At 33.4% G+C, this 18,859-nt stretch overlaps 2 protein-coding genes across 2 annotated transcripts in view; one reads left to right on the forward strand and one right to left on the reverse strand.

Annotated features, from left to right (window-relative positions):
• Positions 1-3,318: 3,318 nt before the first annotated feature.
• LOC125862599 (nitrate regulatory gene2 protein) lies at positions 3,319-8,635 on the forward strand. The gene is made up of 4 exons (XM_049542715.1): positions 3,319-4,892; positions 5,285-5,466; positions 6,512-6,735; positions 7,543-8,635. The coding sequence occupies exons 1-4, from the start codon at positions 3,527-3,529 to the stop codon at positions 8,327-8,329; spliced, it is 2,559 nt and encodes an 852-aa protein (XP_049398672.1). The 5' UTR covers positions 3,319-3,526; the 3' UTR covers positions 8,330-8,635.
• A 3,985-nt stretch (positions 8,636-12,620) lies between these two features.
• Positions 12,621-18,859, reverse strand: part of LOC125874386 (protein SIEL) — a 15,762-nt gene continuing 9,523 nt past the window's right edge. The window contains exons 7-9 of the mRNA XM_049555269.1: positions 15,603-15,692; positions 14,283-14,806; positions 12,621-14,032 (exon numbers count right to left, since the gene is read on the reverse strand). Coding sequence (XP_049411226.1) covers positions 13,117-14,032; positions 14,283-14,806; positions 15,603-15,692 — 1,530 coding nt within the window. The 3' untranslated portion in view covers positions 12,621-13,116. The remainder of the gene's footprint in view (positions 14,033-14,282; positions 14,807-15,602; positions 15,693-18,859) is intronic.

The raw sequence follows: 18,859 nt of genomic DNA on the forward strand, positions 1-18,859 counted from the left end.
CTTTATCATTAACATAAAGCTTGGATTAAGAATTAATCGTAATGAAGAAGATTTACCTTTTAAATTTTCTACCTTAAAATATTTACAAAAAGTTCTGTTTCACAATTGCCATAAAACAAAAATTCTGTAAGCATAAACTAATACCTCTAAAGAAACCACGGCTAGAGCTATAGTTCGCATGGTGATTTTCGATTGAATCTAGTAAATTTTGTTCATATTGGATGGAGCTATTGTATATTGAATAAATTGAATGTGTGTTTTATATGGGGAAAACGTATATATAAAAAAACATTTTATTTAGTTTGGTTTGATTTGTATATTTAACAAATCTATATAGTTGTAATGTTTTGAATTACACTATAATTTCTGTATTTGATAAAAGTTGAAATGAAATTACACTAATTTAACATATTGCTTATTAGTGAATGGTCTTTTTGATGGCATAGGTAAAATGTTAATTTTTTGTGAATTTTCATGGCTCACTTCCCCTTAAAACCCTAAAATGTGAAATATCGTTTTGACCAAATGTGAGAATACTCTTTGTGATATCTTTTATTTACAAAAAAGAGAAATAAAGTTACTCTAAAAAAAAAGTTTCCTTTCTTGCCCTATGTAGTGTTTATCCATTACCCAAGATTTTGGTTTATTTGGAATAATTCTCGATACGAATTTTAGAACTCGTTTGATCATAAAAATTATTTATTTATTGAGATGGTTTTTTTATTTAATTTAGATTGATCGTAAAAAAATTGATTCAATTTGAAAATAATATATAATCTATTTTTCATCTCACTTCTCCTTAAGCAATTGAATTTAAACATGAATATTATTGCAATTAATCTTAAAAAAAATATATAACCAAACACAACACCAACGTGTAAAAAATTCAAATAGTCTTGGACATTATAAAAAATTTAATCTTTTGTAGTTGTCTTAATGAAATGATTGCATTTTTATAATGTCCATTTGCCTTAAATTATTTATTTGGTCCTCAATCTACTAATCTTTCTTTTTATATCCTATATTCTAAATATATATTTTATGCTTAAGAGCTACATAACTCGAAATCAATCTATGGTAATTTAGAGATAGCGTTTAAAAAAAATACACAAGATGAAGATTATCTTGTGTCACGTTATGAGCCAACGAGTTTTGTATGCAATAGCGTGAGTTTCAAAATTAACCATATAAAAATCAGATAAATATTATTTTGAACAAAATTGAAGAATTCTAATCAGTATTAAAATGAGACTTAACTGAAAACAAATTATTATAATTTTTGCTATGTTGAAACGTAAACAATATCATAATGACTAAATTATTTGTACTTAATTTGATTCCCAAGAAACAAAATGCAATTTTTTTTATCATTACATGTATACTAGTAATAGAATTAATTAAGACAACAATCAACCAAAAAAGACATTAGAAATAATACTCCCTCCGTCCCTTTTTAGTTGTCCACTTTAGAAATGACACACAGATTAAGACAACAATGATTAGCACAGTGAAGTTACAATTTTACCCTTATGACAATTTTTCACTTCAAAATTACAACCACTTATTTGAATTCAAGTGAAATAAATTGGAGGGAAACAACATACACTTTTACAATTTTCAAGAAGTGTAAATAAGGGTATAATAGGAAAAAATTTGTTGTCCTTTCTTGATTTATCAAAATGGACAACTAAATAGGAACAACTAAAAAAGGAAATATGGACAAGTAAATAGAGACGGAGGGAGTAGTAGAATTAAGACAACAATCTACCAAAAAAGAAAACATTCTAAAATAGGTAATTAAAAAAATATTCAATTCTCTATTCAACAATAGTGGCCTCTATTCCAAGATCCCGAAGCAACCTACCACCTAGCTATTCCAAGAGCAGAGCTAGTAGTTTGCATACGAGTTTAGTTGAATTTGATAAATTTTATTTAATTAGTGTATTTATGTTAATATATTATATTTAAAATTTAATTATTATTATTTAAAATCATCATCATAATTTCAAAATGTCATAAATTAAAATGGGTAAATTTTAGGAATCACATAATTTTAATATGAAATTACAATTTATCTCTCTTTAGTTTGTAATTACATTAATTCCTTAAAAAGTAACACAAATCGGATACATAATATGTAGCTCGGATACATTATAACACAAACCGAATACATAATATGTAGCTCGGATACATTATAACACAAACCAAATACATAATATGTAGCTCGGATACATTAAAAACTAGTTCGAGTATATTATAAAATAAAGGGTACACAATACATAGCTCGAATACATTAAAGAAATAAAAAATTTTAAAAATTTTTAGAGATAAAAAAGATTATTAAAAATAAAAAAAATATAAGACGTATATTCCAATAATTTTTCCAATTAAAATTCTAACTCCGCATTCGACTACCCTAAACTAATGGGGTTGTGAACCCTACTTTCTTGTTGTCTGCCAGCTGCCACCCATATCCAAGCTAAATACAAAAAGCAGCCTTTTTCTCTTCTAAAAAATCAAAACAAACTTTAATTAAAATATAATTATATATTATAGACTATATTATTTTAATCCTATTAGGGAAATTCATCACTATTTTGGAAACCCCGTTTCTTATTGAAAAATTAAATAATTATCTTAAACATTCCAAACATTAAAAAAAAACACATTAATAATATTACTCTTTTCGTATAAGAATATAATAAGATGTCTAAACTCTATAGAGTAGGAGAATCAATACATTTAATTTTAAGATTAATTTCTTAATTTTTATATAAGCCATTTGTTTTAATTCTCATTTAGTATACAAAATATAATTAAAACTTTTATTAAATCAAGAGAGAACTAAATCTTTTATTTATTTATTTATAATTTTACTTTTATTACTAAGTAATTATTTTTTTCAATTTATTAAAGTATTACTAGTTAGATTTTGTTTTTAAAATATAGTTTATAAAGTCAATTTAGTAAAATAATAAATTAATTTATGCTTTTAAGCGTGTATAATATGCAATTCTTCAACTTATAATTAGATGTTCCATGTCCGAGTATATGAGAATAGAGATTTATAATGTGCGGATGTAAATTTATTGAGATCTATTGATATAGGATTATTGGATGTAATTACTAGAACCTACGTTTTCTTTATTATAAAACTATATTGAAAATTTTATTGTTGACAAAATGATTTTAACTTCTTAAATGGTTAATTATCATTTTCTTTTAGAATAAAGTAGTAATAGTGTTTAATTTTAATATTTAAATAGAAAAATAAACTTTTAAATGTTGAAAAAAATTAGTCATATCCAGTCATTGTTAAAAGTACTTTTTGAGTGGAGAAGGAAAGTGAAGTATCTCTAACTCACTGTGTGTGAAACACTTTCATGGCATTTTTTCTTCTTCTTCACCGTCTCCGCCCATCGCCGTCGCAACTTCTTTAACTCCATAGCAGCACCACTCACTGCGCCGCCGCAATAACCACCGTTAACGGCGGAGACCCACTTGATTTATTTTTTGATATTTACCGATGGGTTGCGCGGCGTCGAAGCTAGATAACGAAGATACTGTCCGGCGGTGTAAAGACCGCAGGCGATTGATGAAAGAAGCTGTTTATGCTCGTCATCACTTAGCAGCAGCTCATTCTGATTACTGCCGTTCACTTCGTGTTACCGGCTCTGCTTTATCTACCTTTGCCGCCGGTGAACCACTTTCTGTTTCTGATCATACTCCTGCTGTTCTCCTCCGTACGTCTTTTTCTACTACTGCTGCTACTACCATCAAAATCCCTCCACCCCCACCCCCTATTCGTATCCCATCTCCTTCTCCTTCTCTTCACCCACCACCACCCCCACCGCCGTTTTTTCCGTCTCCGTCACCGACGATAGCTTCTTCAAAGCTTCCTCATATACTTTCTGCCTCCTCTGTTTCCTCTCATCAGCGTCAGCTCCCGGTGCAGCAGAAAAAACCCCTGAAGCTTCCACACATTCTTTCTGGGTCAAGTTTGAATTCATATAACGAGGATTATACATACGATGCGAAAGCAAATTCGACGTATTCTAGTACTCCTTCACAAGCTTCCTCTGTTTGGAACTGGGAAAATTTCTACCCTCCTTCCCCTCCAAGTTCAGAGTACTTCGAACGCGTCCACAATAAGAACAATTTTTCTCGGGAAGCTGATCTGGAGGATGATGAGGATGATAAGGCATCAAACTACACATCTCATTCACAATACTCTCAACATCATCATCAGCATCAGCACCAACATCATCCTAGTGACCAATCACTTCATGGGAAATCGAACAAGCAATTTGACTTTTTCGATACTGATAGCGTTAACGATGAGAAATTGGCAAATGGGTCTGTCCGGAATCAGAAAAAGGTTGGTGAAAACAAGCAGAACTATGCAGCCCACCATTTGAATAACTGGGAAAGTGAAGCTGAGAGAGAAGAAGTACAGTGCAGCGAGTGGGGAGATCACGATCATTACAGTACTACAACTTCATCTGATGATGATGATGATGAAGAAGAAGAAGTAGAGGAAAAGGATGAGATAAGATCTGGGTATGGGCCATCCCGGTCGAATTTCGGGTCTACTGCTTCCGTGAAGAATGAGGAAGGTTCTAATATTAATGTGAATTCAAAGAATTTCTCAGTGAAGAAATCTGATAAGATGTCAGAGGACGGTGGGTCGTCTTCGATGAGTTGGGGGAACGGAAATGGGAAAGTGGAGGTGGTATCTGATAGAAGTATGGTGGTTAGGCACAAGGATCTAGCAGAGATTGTTGCTGCCATTAAGGAATACTTTGATAAGACTGCTTCTGCTGGTGAGCAGGTGTCTGAAATGTTGGAGACAGGTCGAGCGCAGCTTGACCGGAGCTTTAAGCAGTTGAAGAGTGAGTTTTTTTGTTTTTGGAATCTTCATTTTTGTGGACTGTAAATTTTGATTTTTTATTGCTTTATCTGTGCTTTTTGATCATAACATAGCAATTAGTGGGTGTTGTATGTTTTCTGTGATGCATATGTGAATACACTTATGTGAGCTTAGCATAGCCAGTTCCAGGTTTGGATAAAGGAGTAGAGTTGTGGTAGCTTGATACTCATGGTAAAATTAGTCAAATTTTGACCAATCAAGATGATTCATATCATTTGCTACAACTATTTTGAGGTTGAGGTTTAGTTGATTGACATTGACTTATCTTCACCTTGCAATCCAGTTGAGCAAATTTTGTTGAAAATTTTTGATTCTTTGTTTAGGATTTAATATTGTTTTTTCCGTGCATTGCAGAAACTGTGTATCATTCCAGTGGAGTATTTAGCACCATAAGCTCCACCTGGTCTTCAAAACCTCCATTGGCGGTCAAGTATCGTTTTGAACCTAGTTCTATTGATGAAGGTGGCCAAAAGAGTCTTTGTTCCACCTTGGAGCGACTCTTGGCATGGGAAAAGAAACTGTATCAGGAAGTGAAGGTGCTCTTCTCAATTCCACTTGCTCTTAGTCTTCAAGAAATATTTACTTTTTTGTGTTTTATACCAATTGGTCTTTTGCAATCATCATCTCGGTCGGTTAACTGGTTGTCTGCAAAGATAAAAAGCTGTAGTTAAATCCACTCCAATTCAATCAAGAATTGGGTAAACTATACTCAATTATTGTGATGGGATATTGATATTTAAGTAGAGTGACAGAGTGCCAGGTTTTCGGTTGGGATCTTATAAATGTTATGGTAGATAGACATGTGAAAATCAGTTGGGTCATACTCATCCAAAGACTTGTGTAATCTAACTTGTTTGCACTCAATTTAGTCAATAATGGTGTAATGACTAAAGTACCCCACGTAGTTACATCACTTGACATGGACAACTTTGAGCTATTATTAGATTTCGATATAGAACATGCAGGTTTCCCTGCCTGCCTTAAAACTAACCTATTCAAATAACTTATATCTACATTCTGGTCATATATGCTGAAGTGTGTGACCATCTCTCTAAAACTTAAGTTTAAGTTATTAGAGAGAATACACTTTTATTTAATTAATTATATAGCATCTAAAAGATTAACTTATTAAAGAGAACACACTTTTATTTAATGAACTATATCTTCAACACTATAAGCCTTATTTTCATAGACTTCTGCTTCTTTTTGTGGGTTTTAGTGCAGAATAGAGAAGTAGCATTGGAATTGTGCGCAATTTTAAGATCCTTTCAAATCCATATAGACAGGAACTCGTCTTGACTTGATTATAAACTGTTTGCATGTAGCTGCATATACGTGTTCGTTGTTTGTCTATTTATTGGTGACTCGCATCTATTTGATTTTGATTTTCCTAGTGTCTTGCTCTTGCAGTAGTAAGTTCATCATGTGTTCATTTTTATGTTTTTTGGTTATATTGCGATGACATTGAGTTCAAACTATTCGGGGAAAAAATTGAAGAAAAGTTGGGCAACTTGAGCGGCTACTTCCTTGCACGATGCTTTAGCCCCACACATTTGTTTAATCTGAGTACTGTAAATGTAGGCCAGGGAAGGAGTTAAAATTGAGCATGAAAAGAAGTTAGCAACATTACAGAGTCAGGAAAGCAGAAGTGATGACGTAGCCAAGTTGGACAAAACCAAGGCTTCAATAACGAGGTTGCAGTCACTGATGGTGGTCACATCACAGGCTGTTTCCACTACGTCCTCTGCCATTATTGGTCTAAGAGACTCTGACCTTGTCCCACAGCTTGTTGAACTTTGTCATGGGTAAGCCCTTGTGTTTGTGAATACTTGATTTGAAATTTGTTGACAACCAATTTTATTCAGATTACTTGCTGGTGGACACATGCATGGGTTATAGGTTGAATGATACTATGTTGCAATACTGCTTAGAGGAAACTCAACTTATTGGAGCCAACCTTCTACCATTATGAGATTGAAGAAATCTGGTTACTTCCTTTCCGGAATTTCTTCCAAGTTATTCTTTTCTTTTGGAAATCATTTCCAGAACCTAAATCACCCATGTAATTATGTGCTGTCTCAAGACTTATTTCCTTGCCATTGAATTGAATAGGCTCAACATATCCTACCTGATATTGATCTCACCTAAAGTCATGCTCTCACATGTAAAATGTGTTGGTGTTAATATTTGTCTGTTTCAGTGGGTAGCTGAAAACTTATGGATCTTTAAATGTTTGCCTTTTGTCTTCCTGACCATGAAAGGATGTCCACGGAGCATCTTTCTAGAGTCTGACAGCCTCTCCAGGAGAGATTGTGGCCATGATGGAATCACTATTTTTGAAATTTGGAATATCTCCTGTGCTTTGATGTGTGTAATTGTCTAATTGATGGCTAAATATAGTGATGGTTCTTAGGCCTGTCAGTATTGATAAAGCTCAATCTGGAATTTTGGCAATCACTAAGATGATTGTTGTGAAGATATGTGCTCTTCTACTTATAGATTAATAGATAGTTTGTATATGCTTATGTTTTGAGTTTGAATGGGCTGATAATAAAGTGTTTACTGTTTACCCCTGACTAGTCCTCAACTGATATTGGTATAAACTGATGCAGATTTATGTACATGTGGAAATCCATGAACCAGTTCCATCAAGTTCAGAATGACATTGTGCAGCAGGTGCGTGGCCTCATCAATAGAGAAGTTAATGGTCAATCAACATCTGACCTACACCGGCAGGCAACACGTGACCTTGAGTCTGCTGTATCTGCATGGCACTCGAGTTATTGTCGCCTGATAAAATTTCAAAGGGACTTTATCCGGTCCCTTCATGGTTGGTTCAAGCTCACCCTTGTGTCTGTCAATACTGAGCCAACTAATGGCAACAGGGAGTTCTCAGATTCATTTATCTTTTGCGATGAATGGAAGCTAGCGCTTGACCGTATTCCTGACACTGTTGCATCAGAAGCTATCAAAAGCTTCATAAATGTTGTTCATTCGATATATGTGAAACAAACGGAGGAGCTGAAGATAAAAAAGCGGACTGAATCTGCATCGAAGGAGCTTGAGAAAAAGGCTTCGAGTGTTAGGAGCATTGAAAGGAAGTATTACAATTCTTACTCCATGGTTGGCATTGGACTTCCTGATGTGGGACCTGATAATGGTAATGTTTTAGATGCACGAGACCCTCTTGCTGAGAAAAAGGCTGAGCTTGCAGCTAGCCAACGGCGTGTGGAAGATGAGATGGTGAAGCATTCTAAAGCAGTGGAGGTAACCAGAGCAATGACTCTGAACAACATTCAGACAGGGCTTCCAGGAGTTTTCCAAGCTATGACCAGCTTTTCTTCCTTGATGACAGAGGCCCTTGAGGCTGTATGCACCCGTTCTTATTCTATTAAGTAGGAAACAACTTACAGATAACTGAATACTAGTACTTATTTACTTTTTTTCTTTGGCTATTCTTACTTTCGTTCCGGGCAAGGATGAAAGAGAAACGGCGCATTTTTGGTCATAGGCTCCTTTCAGCTAGTTGGCTTTTTCCCTTGATTTTTTGCTATGTTGTAGATATGTGGAATTTTTTCAGTTTTGTACTTTTATCTAGTGGTGGGAAGAGGAATATTTTCTGTATGTATAGCAAATTATTTGCATTATTGCATTGAGGTCAACATTCTCAGCAGATGAATAAATGTATTCCCTTCTAAGTGGAAATATATTCTTACTGTTCTGTCTCTTTTGTAATATATATTACATGGCCTAATTTTGAGAACATTAGACAGGGTTCGTTGGTGCTTTTGCTCATAGGCTTATGTGACCATTGCAGTTCAAATCTGAGTTCTGGTTGAAGACTCTGCTGCTGAAACAGCAGTGCAAGTGAATAATGTAATGTGCTTTCTCCACTTTACTTGAGCATTTCAGAGTGTCTCTCTCTATCTTTTGTTTCAAATGGACCACAAATCAGGGAATTTACCAAAAGCTTTATTTACTCCTTGTGGGGTTCTTTTTTTACACTTAAAAGCTTGAGAGTAAAGACAGTAAAGTCTTGAGCTTTTATGGATTTGGATCCCCTTGATATCTTTCATAATAATTCAACTCAAAATGATGAAATTTCTTCTGTTCTTTCTCCCCTTTAGTCATTATTAGGCTGTAAGAAGATACCCTTTTGGCTCTTTTTGTTCTGCTTTACCTTCAGGTACACATGTAATAACTGGATCAATGGACCTATATAATGCAGAAAATGATCCTTTCACCACTGTCTTTGCATGTGCATGCAGGTTAAAGCAAACATTAAGATTCAGATATATGTTTCTCTCTTATATGATGACAAAAACTGACAGAAGGTTAGCAGCTAGCAGGTATGACTAACCTACTTTTCTACACTTTCCACTGTTTATTGTGCTGGTTGGCTGTTGGGGGTTATGCAAGGTAAGAGACGAGGAAAATCAGTTGAATATTAGGGTGTCTTTGTCCAATTTTCTCGGTTGGTCGAAATATTTTGGAGAACGTTTTCTCTCGAAAAATAAGTTTTTTAATAGTGAGAAAAATGACTTTACTAATGAGAAAACCAATTCCATAAGTTACAATCAAAATTCATTATCATTTGTCTCTTCCCCACCTCCCGAACTTCCTCAACTCCCATCTATTCACCATCCGAACTCCCGCCACCCTCCCTACCCCAATTCACCTCATAGTATTTTGCTAGATAATATATAAATGCTTTTTGAATAATATGTTTTTGCTTACTTACCATTTACTAGAATATAAGCAAGAAACCTACTTGTTTTTCAAGTAAAATATTTTTTGGAACATTTTCCTTCATACCAAACACTATAGTTTTTCTACCAAACACTATAGTTTTTCTCTTCAAGATTCGAATTTAGAATTTCTACTCTTGGAGTCTTGGTAGTGAAGTTTTATTATTAAAATGCAAGTATATGTAAAGATATGATGAAATTGTCAGATAGACATGATTTTTTTGGGTGTCCCCCTTGAAATCCGCCTACTAAGTTGGTAATCTAAACAAAAGTGTAACAGCAACGTGTGAATTGTTTGTTCATAAATTTGTCATCTTGTTTTTTTTTTTCTTTTTTTAAATAATATTGTTACTTCATTTTATAATGGGGTTCTATTATTTTCTGATATTTATCTGTTAAATATTTCTTGGATCTGGGTGCATAGTCATTGCTGAGTATACTGAACTGAAGCTCACAGTGACACAGGGTAGCAATTTACAAAAACCAATGAACCCAAATATAATAAAATAAAAAAGCGAGAAAGCATAATGTTTGGCCAACAATTTTTTTTTTTTTCGGGAAAAAGAAAAGAAAAACACTTGATGAGTTACTGTGATACAATTAGGACCAAGTTATCTTGAGATTAATTATCTTGAGATAATTAGTTATTCTGAGATAATATGAAATAACTTATCTCATCACTGAAAATGATAAGATAAATAATCTCAAAATTGTCTAATACGTTTAATCAAATACAAGATAAAATAATATTATATTTTCTTCTTAAAATCGTTATATCTTATACCTCACGCCAAACCATATACAAGGATTCCAAGTGTGGTGGTGGTTGTTTTTTTCTGTTTCATTATCAAACCTTTTGAATAGTAGTATTACTTTCAAGGCAAGAGTAATAAATAGTTGTACTTCCTCTATCACAATTCATGGGGGATATTCTTCTTTTAAATTTATCTCAGGAAAAACTGTTATCTTTTTATATTTTTTTTTGAAATAAGTTAATCTCAAAATTTGTATTTTAAGCTATACAAATGTCCAAGTCTTTATACCATAAATTTTATAATATTACAACAACCGATTACCTAGTGTAGTTTCATAATAGGTTAATTAATTAGTTAGTTGAATTTTCACTTTATCGGTGGAGGTTCAATTTCTACTTTGTAATCCTTTTCTCTTACTTCATTTTTTAAGTCTAATTAGGATAAAGCGAGCAACTTTCACATATAGCAAATATAAAAATCATATTTGTATTATAGCTATAGTTTAAATAATTGTTATGGAGCTTTTGATTTGTATAATTCGCTAGATACATCCAATTTTATACAAACTGTTCAGTTTTGTATAAATTCATTTATACATTTTAATTTGTATAATAAGATCTGTATTTGTATAATTATAAGTGTATAAGACGAAAATATGTGTATTTGTATTTGTATATACACTTTTCTCTCGCTTTATACAAACACAAACACATTTTATACATTTAATACATTTGTATATCGAATGGGTAATTGTATACCAAAAATAGCTAATTGTATACCGAATCCAAACAAATAAGATATTTGCTACGAATTACAAATAAAATAAACTATGACTATAACATTTAATTTGAATTAATAATTTTCTATTTCATACAATTTTCCTAAAGTATCTTTTTTTTCTTTATTCCAAGTGGAGTTGGGGGCCCAAGATAAAGATGTATAGAATGGGACCAAAAAATAATGAATGGAGAAATGGACCAAACAAAAGCAAATATCGCCGTGGGGCTCAAAGCCAATACTCGATTCAAGAAATTTGTTTTACTTTTTTTCTACTCCTTCCTTTTTACTTTTTACTTTTTTTAGAAATGGTTGATTTTTACTTATAGGATGCTTCGAGATCTGAAGGATATGTAAGAATCTTGTTTTATAACAATACATTTGATAATAATGTTGGGTTTAAACTGTTGCATCGTTTTGTTGTCCAGTGAGATAGGTTTCTCTTTGCTTCTGAGTAGTATTAACACTACTCTAATAGTTTTTGTGTTTTGCTAATTATGTGTTTATTGTGCTTTGGTTATCGTTTTATTTTATTGTGATTATTATTCATTTTTTTATATATATGCTTTAGAACATTTTCTAGATATCTTGATCATAAATTTTATTTTATTTTTCTTTTTAAATTGTTATGATATGAATTATTTGAACCGAGGAATTTTTCGGAATCAATCCCTCTACCTCCACAAAATAAGGGTAAAATCTGTGTACATGCATGCCCTCCATCGATATTATCTAATGACCCCTTAATTCATTATTGTCACACATGCCCTCCATCGATATAATCCAAAGATAATTATAATTTTCCTTTCTCTATTTCTGAGCTATATAACAGTTTAGAGTACCATGAGGCAATTACAAAATACTAGTAAACTTATTATATTATATGATATTGCCAATTGCCTCTTCACTATAGTCTTGTCTAGCTCTTAAAACATTGAAATAACAAGGCATTTTGTTTCTTCCATCATGTAGTGTGACATTAATTTTAGTACAATGGTGACAGGAGTTGAGCTACATGAAAAGATACTATCAACGAAATATTCATATAGGCGATCCAATTTGTTTGAGATTGAAATGTAATCGTTGTATTCAATTATAAAATTAAAAGATACATTTGAACCTAACTCAACCTTAAAAGATAGTTTATGAAGAGAAAATTGTCCAAGTTCAAATAAGCAAATCACCAATCCCTTCCCCAATCAATGTCGTAATCTGAATTTTGAAATAATTTAATGATCCCTTTCTAAATACAGAAACAATTTTCTGTATTTATCACTACACCAACAAGAAGAAATATTTTGAACTACAATTTTTGACATCATAAGTTTTGAAAATCTTCCTTCTTTCTTAAAGTATGTAGCAATCCAATATGTTCACATAAATTGAAATGGATGGAGTACTATATAAGAGTATCAGGCATAAAGCTCATTAGCAAAAGTTCTTTTGGACAAATATTGGAGCTGCACAATATATTTTCTTGTTCTTTTTCCTTTACAAACTCATCTCATAATCTATCCATTCTCGAAAAGCTACATGCCAGTTTCAACTTCCGGTATACACTATACAACATGGGATCCTTTAATAGCTAAAACTCAGAACAATGTACTCGATACCGAGATGATCAAAATGAAAACCAGTTTAAGCATGTTCAATTTCTGAAGTTCTGCACTTCACTGGCATATTAGCCCATGTGCCTTGCTACTCCTACTCCTGCTCTGCAACCTGCTCACATTGAACTAATCACTCTACTCGCTTAGAACTCTCGGTTCTATGGGTAGTCCATGGTCATTACTACTTGATAAGTTGTATAAATCCAGCAACTGATTAACCAGCATTTGACAATGAGCACCATAATTTAGAAAAACTATAGCTGTCTTTGGATCACACTTGATCAATTGAAACACCATTACCTAACTTGAACGGAAAAATACACTTCTTTTTCTTCACAAAGATGGACAACTTCATGCTTAGGACCTCCACAGCCCCTGAACAACTGATCACCGTCAGATATGCACTCTAGAACAATACAGATCTTCAAGGAGAAACAGTTTGCCTTGGGGGTTTGGTAGAAGGGTGCAACAAATGTGAATTTCCTCACTTCATCGTCTCCTTCAATCTCATGCAAATCCAGGAAAACAAATTGAGTTAGTTTCTCTTCACAGCTCATTTTTATCCACAACCTACTCTCGCTCGAGATGTTATGGAGTTTGATGTCTAAAGATAAACCAACAGGCAGCCCAGAGATGAAAGGAAGAGGATTTTGAAATTCACTGCCTTGAAAATGCAGTTCAGCTTCCATATATTTGAGATTCCCCGACGAAACTACCTTTCTTGGAGTGAAAAGCTCAAGAGACTTCAGAAGGAGATATGGATTGTCCAAGATTGAACTACTAGTGGTTTCAATCTCACTCAATGACTTCTGAACTTCAACCACAAAATTGGATGATTCAGTGGATCCTTCTCCACAAATATGCTCAATACAAGACATGACAGAATGTAACTTCTTTAGAGTAGTCTTATTCGCACAAGCTTCTATATTACAAAGCGTCAGTATACCGTTTGCAATTATTAACTCTAAGATAAGAAAATTATCCTCTTTGGTTAAACCTACTAACTTATATCTCATGTCCCTCAGGCATCTGTCCAGTTTTTTCAAAGAACACTCCAATTTCCCCCATTCATAGAAGTAGAACTCCTTGGAAAACACCAAGTGATGCCATAAGTATCCAAGTTGTTCCAAGGCATCTATATATTGCAAAGCAAACACTAACTCACCCCTATGATTGTGATTTGATCTCGTTCCCAATTCTGCCTTCAAACTCCTGCATAAACCATACGGTTGAGTAACATTAGCAACAGATATAGTATTTGATAACTTGACTGGAATATACCTAAAAATTACAACTGACAACAAGCAAGATATGTCCGAAAAGATGACCAATCATTGCAGAAGAAGTCAACTATGTCTATAAACTATTATAGGATTTCCTGCAAGTACTCAAAATAATAAAATGAAAAAAAAAATAACAGTTGTATTCAAGGGTGGTCATATTACTACTAGAGAATTGCAACCTCAGTGTGCAAGTTACTTCATTGATCAATCCAAGTTTCAGTGATGGCCAAATGTCTATTACCACCTGAAGGATGATGTTCACACAATTTCTCTCTTTATTATGCTCAATCTGGAAGTCCAAAAGCGAGCTTTCCGCTTCCTTCAGCTGTAATTTCCTCCAAATGTCGTATTCAGAGATTTCACATCTTTGTGTCAATTGCACATCACCTTCCTCCAGATGCTCTTCCATTTTATTGTTCTGATGAGGTAACAGACGATGCTCTTCCATTTTAAAAAACTCTGATGCAGAAACAAATGTGAATCTACTGCAACAAGAAAGATAAGCCAAAAGTGTTCTCTGGTCAACTATATCTGCAAAACTGCGAGAGATTCTCCCCAATAGTGTGACTGCATAAGAGAACATTCTTGGTGGAATGCTGCAAGTTTGCTGCTTCATTGAGACTGGAGCAGAGGTGGCTAACACTAGATATGAAGCTTTCCTCACATTGTCATAACCCAACTTGCCTCCAGAAGAGGGCTCTATCTGTGCATACATTAGATGGTGACAGAAAAACTTATATAAGTGAAATTTTCAAAATATAAAGAACAAGGAGATTAACATTGGGCATTTTCAAAATTTCACAACACCAGAAAGAGCCTAAATTTTGACTGGAAAAGCCATGCAGGATAAAAATATCTAAGCTCTTTGATTTCCTTACACGTGCAGTTAAAATGTCTAAGATGCTGGCCTTTAAAATGACCTATTGCACATTTCTCACCACCCAAAATAAGTTGTTCACCTTGACACATGTATTGTGATATGATAGGGTGATGCATGAGACTCCTCCTACCAAAGAACCCTACTTACTTTTCACTTTTGTTAGTTACGTGTATCCTACATAGAAGATATAATGGTGTCAAATTAAATGAAATACTCACAAAGTGAAAGATATGAGCTGACGGCACAGGGAGATACTATTATATAAAGCTAGAAATGTCGATGTCGATTTTTAGAATCTGAACTGCTAAAGTAAACAAATATAAATGCTCATGTTCAACATGATTACTTATTTAAAAAATCTGGCAAAAGAGAAACTAACCATGTGTCTAGATTAGGGTAGGAGAAATTTTGACCAAAAACCATATACTATAAAAGAAATAAAAAGAGAATTTTCAATTAGTTGAAAAGGCTAATATATAGAACTCATAACATCTTAAACCCATAAAGAAGCTCAGCATACTAATCAATGGAAATGTCCATAAAACCATCAATTGGGCTAATGTACTAGATGTTGAAAAAAAGAGCTAATGTACTGGACGATACAGGGATCAGTACTTACCATTTGGGAAGCTTCATTAATCAGTCTGACTAAAAACTCTCCGTGGTTTTGACCAATCATGAATAAAGCAGAAAAAACTTCAGCTTCATCCTGAAAATGATTTTAAAATTTTAGAAAAAACAGCAAATTCATAACAATAACTAATAACAATTGTATCCTAGCTTTCATATGAACTATCTACTAAAAATGAAAAGAAAATATCATAAATGAAATCCCCAAATTGGGATTTCAAAAAACAAATCTGCTTATCCTAAAAAAATTATGCATAAATATAGAAGAAATGGTACATATTCCCTCCAAGTAGAACCCTTTTTTCCAAAGAGATACTGGAACTTCGTGAGGGTCCTTGTATTCCCCCAAACCAGCTTCAAGTGATATTATTACCCAATTTCTCAACCAATCCCAATGTTAACGAAGGTGTTAATCGCATACCAATCATTGCTTGATCATATTCCTTTTTATTTATATTTTTCTTATTTTCCATCTTTTTTTTGAAGAAGTAAAGAGTTGTCATTGAAAAAGCATCAGGAAGATGTTATGTGAGCAAGAAGATACAAAAGTTGGTTAGTTCTGCTCCATTACACAATAAAGTCTAAACTAAAACCAAGGAACTAACAAAGTCCAAAAAACTGTCCAAACACTATTTACAAGGGAGCTGAGAACCAGCTGAACAAATGAACTTGACATCTAGATTTTACTGACTGAATTGAAGTTGAAATCCCATAAGCAGCACCTGCGCTTCCTTTCATTCTGTACATACCAAAATTTTACTGCTAGAATCATTCTACGGATCTTCTTGATGGATTTCTCAGCTCTCCAAAAAAGACTCAACAAGTGAATGCATCCTTGATAGAATGTAGAGTCACCCACTGTAGACCAGAAATAGACAGAAGAAAGTTCCAGATATCCGTTGCAAATGATATATTTATATAAAAGAGAACCCTAGGCCCGCCTACATGGTGCCACCACAAGCTAGAATTTTCTTTTAAATTTTATTTATTTCCAAAAATAGCCTTCCCCTTTCATGAAAAGATGTGACTTTTATGAAAAGTTATAACTTTTACGAAGAGTTACCCAAAAAGTCATCCCCTTTATGAAAAGATGTGACTTTAATGAAAAGTTGTGACTTTTATGAAGGGTTGCGACTTTTATGAAGAGTTGTAGCTTTTATGAAAAATTGTGACTTTTATGAAATGTTCTGACCTTTCCGAAGGGTTGTAACTTTTCCAAAGAGTTCTCACATTTCCGATAAGGCACAATAAGCATTTGTTCACACTATCATTTGTTGTCTATAAATAGAGGGATTTCCTCTCATTTTAAAACAACGAAAATTTTGAACTACTACTACTTCTTTTTCTGCACAATTAAATATTCAAGTACTTTGCTCCTATTGAGTGGCTCACTGAGACCATTGTTTTTGTATCAATATACTTGTGGATAAATCGTTCCATCTTGAGAGGATCTTTTCCTTTGAACCTCGGGTATTAGAGAGGAATAATTTCCTTAAGGAGACACTCTGCATTCAGTGGGCTCAATTTTTTCTTTTCTATTTCATTGTATTGTTATAGATCCTAGTATATTTTTTTTACAGTCATTTATTTATGCTTATGCTATTAATTGTTGTTTTTTAGTACATGTTTTAAACTTTGCTGTTTATGTTTCTGCAAAGTTATTGTTATAAGTATTTGTTAGTACATATAAAGATTATTTATTTATTAGAAAATTTAATATCTCATGTTGATGTTCATCTAATTTCCCTAAAATATCAAATAGTAACACTTCCTAGAGGCAAAAGGATAAATTATAAAATCAAATTAAAGATGATTGATTGAAGGATAAATGATAAGATGTTATAATTATCATTTTCCTTTACATTATTAATGTCTGTTACCACGTAATCTTGTATGTAAGATAATATAGTGTTTTAGTTTTAATGACTGATAAATTGTAAGTATTATTTTATAAATTCTGTGATATTAAATTTCCGTGTTAATTTTACTAGTGGGCAATGTAAAAGCAGATGGTTGACACTCTCTAAATCATGTAGGCACATATAGCATCTGTTGACTAATGCAATGTTTCTTCTATTGAGACTGTCTTGGGTTAAAGTTGTTTCATTCAAAGCAATTCAAGTGAAACAGGTGACCTTTGGAGGTGTTTTGATCTTCCAGACATGCTTCCAAGGCCACTCAGAGGATCGATGTAATGACCCGAAAGATCATTTTGGTAATTTTTCGTGGAAATGACTATTTTGCCCTTTCGGTAGTTGCCCCGAGTCCCATGTTTTGTGGTTGTAAAGTTGGTTTGAGGAAAAGTTGGTAAAAAGTTGAATTTTTGAGAAGTTGAGTTTTTATGAGTTAAAGTTGGTTAAAAAGTGCTTTTTCGAGTCATTTGGAGTTTCGGGACTCGGATCGGATTTCCGTCGATTCAGATAGTTTTAGAATGTCGAAACGGGTCTGTGTGAAGTTACGGAGTCGAATTTGGAGTTGAAACGAAGAATTGAGGTCCTAAGTGCTAAAGTTGTGAAATTTTGATAAAGAGTTGACTTTGGTCAACATATGAGGTTCCGAGGCTCAGATTGAAATTCTGAGAGTACCGTTGGTTTCGGGAGGCGATTCTAAGTCTAGAATGAGTCTTGGTTGAATTTTTAGACGCTTCGTTTGAGTTTCGAATTTTTTTTGCGTTAAACTAGTTTCTTGGCATCTTATTGAATTTCGGGTCAAGGAGTCCTCGAATTCAAATTCCGAAAGTTCCATTGAGTCCGGAACGTCGAATTTAGTGGGGGTACATATTTAGTTTGTGTGCACGAGATTCCGAACGAATCCCGAGGGTCTAACGGGGACTTAAACTTTGGTGTTATTGTCGTTTCAGCTGCTATGTTATTTTTTTTAGCTGCAACAACAGGTTTTTTTTTCTGTTTTTAAAGCCAAACCAGTAGCCATCTTTCCCCCAACTTGAAAAATACCCATTTCTCCATTTTTAGACTTTGAGAGCTCGAAAATAGGTGATTTCAAGTGGGTTTTCACAAGGAATTCATTGGGTAAGTTATTTCCAACTTATATCTTTGATTTCCATCGATTATTTATAGATTTTAACATCAAAATTTGAGATCTCAACTGAAAAATTTGGGGGTTTTTGCCTAATCCGAATTTAATAGAAAATTTGAGTTTGTGAACTCATTTCAACTCCTTTTTCGAAACGGTTTTCACTATTGGATTCTAAATTTCTTGGGGAACATTTTTCACTAAAAATTTCCA

Source organism: Solanum stenotomum, chromosome 1 (genome assembly GCF_019186545.1).
Source record: "Solanum stenotomum isolate F172 chromosome 1, ASM1918654v1, whole genome shotgun sequence".
Classification (NCBI taxonomy): Eukaryota; Viridiplantae; Streptophyta; class Magnoliopsida; order Solanales; family Solanaceae; genus Solanum; species Solanum stenotomum.

Coding starts and splice junctions, on each gene's coding strand:
- LOC125862599 (XM_049542715.1), top strand. CDS start 3,527: ATGGGTTGCGCGGCGTCGAAGCTAGATAACGAAGATACTGTCCGGCGG. Junction 5,467..6,511: donor AACTGTATCAGGAAGTGAAG/GTGCTCTTCTCA, acceptor CTGTAAATGTAG/GCCAGGGAAGGAGTTAAAAT. Junction 6,736..7,542: donor CTTGTTGAACTTTGTCATGG/GTAAGCCCTTGT, acceptor AAACTGATGCAG/ATTTATGTACATGTGGAAAT.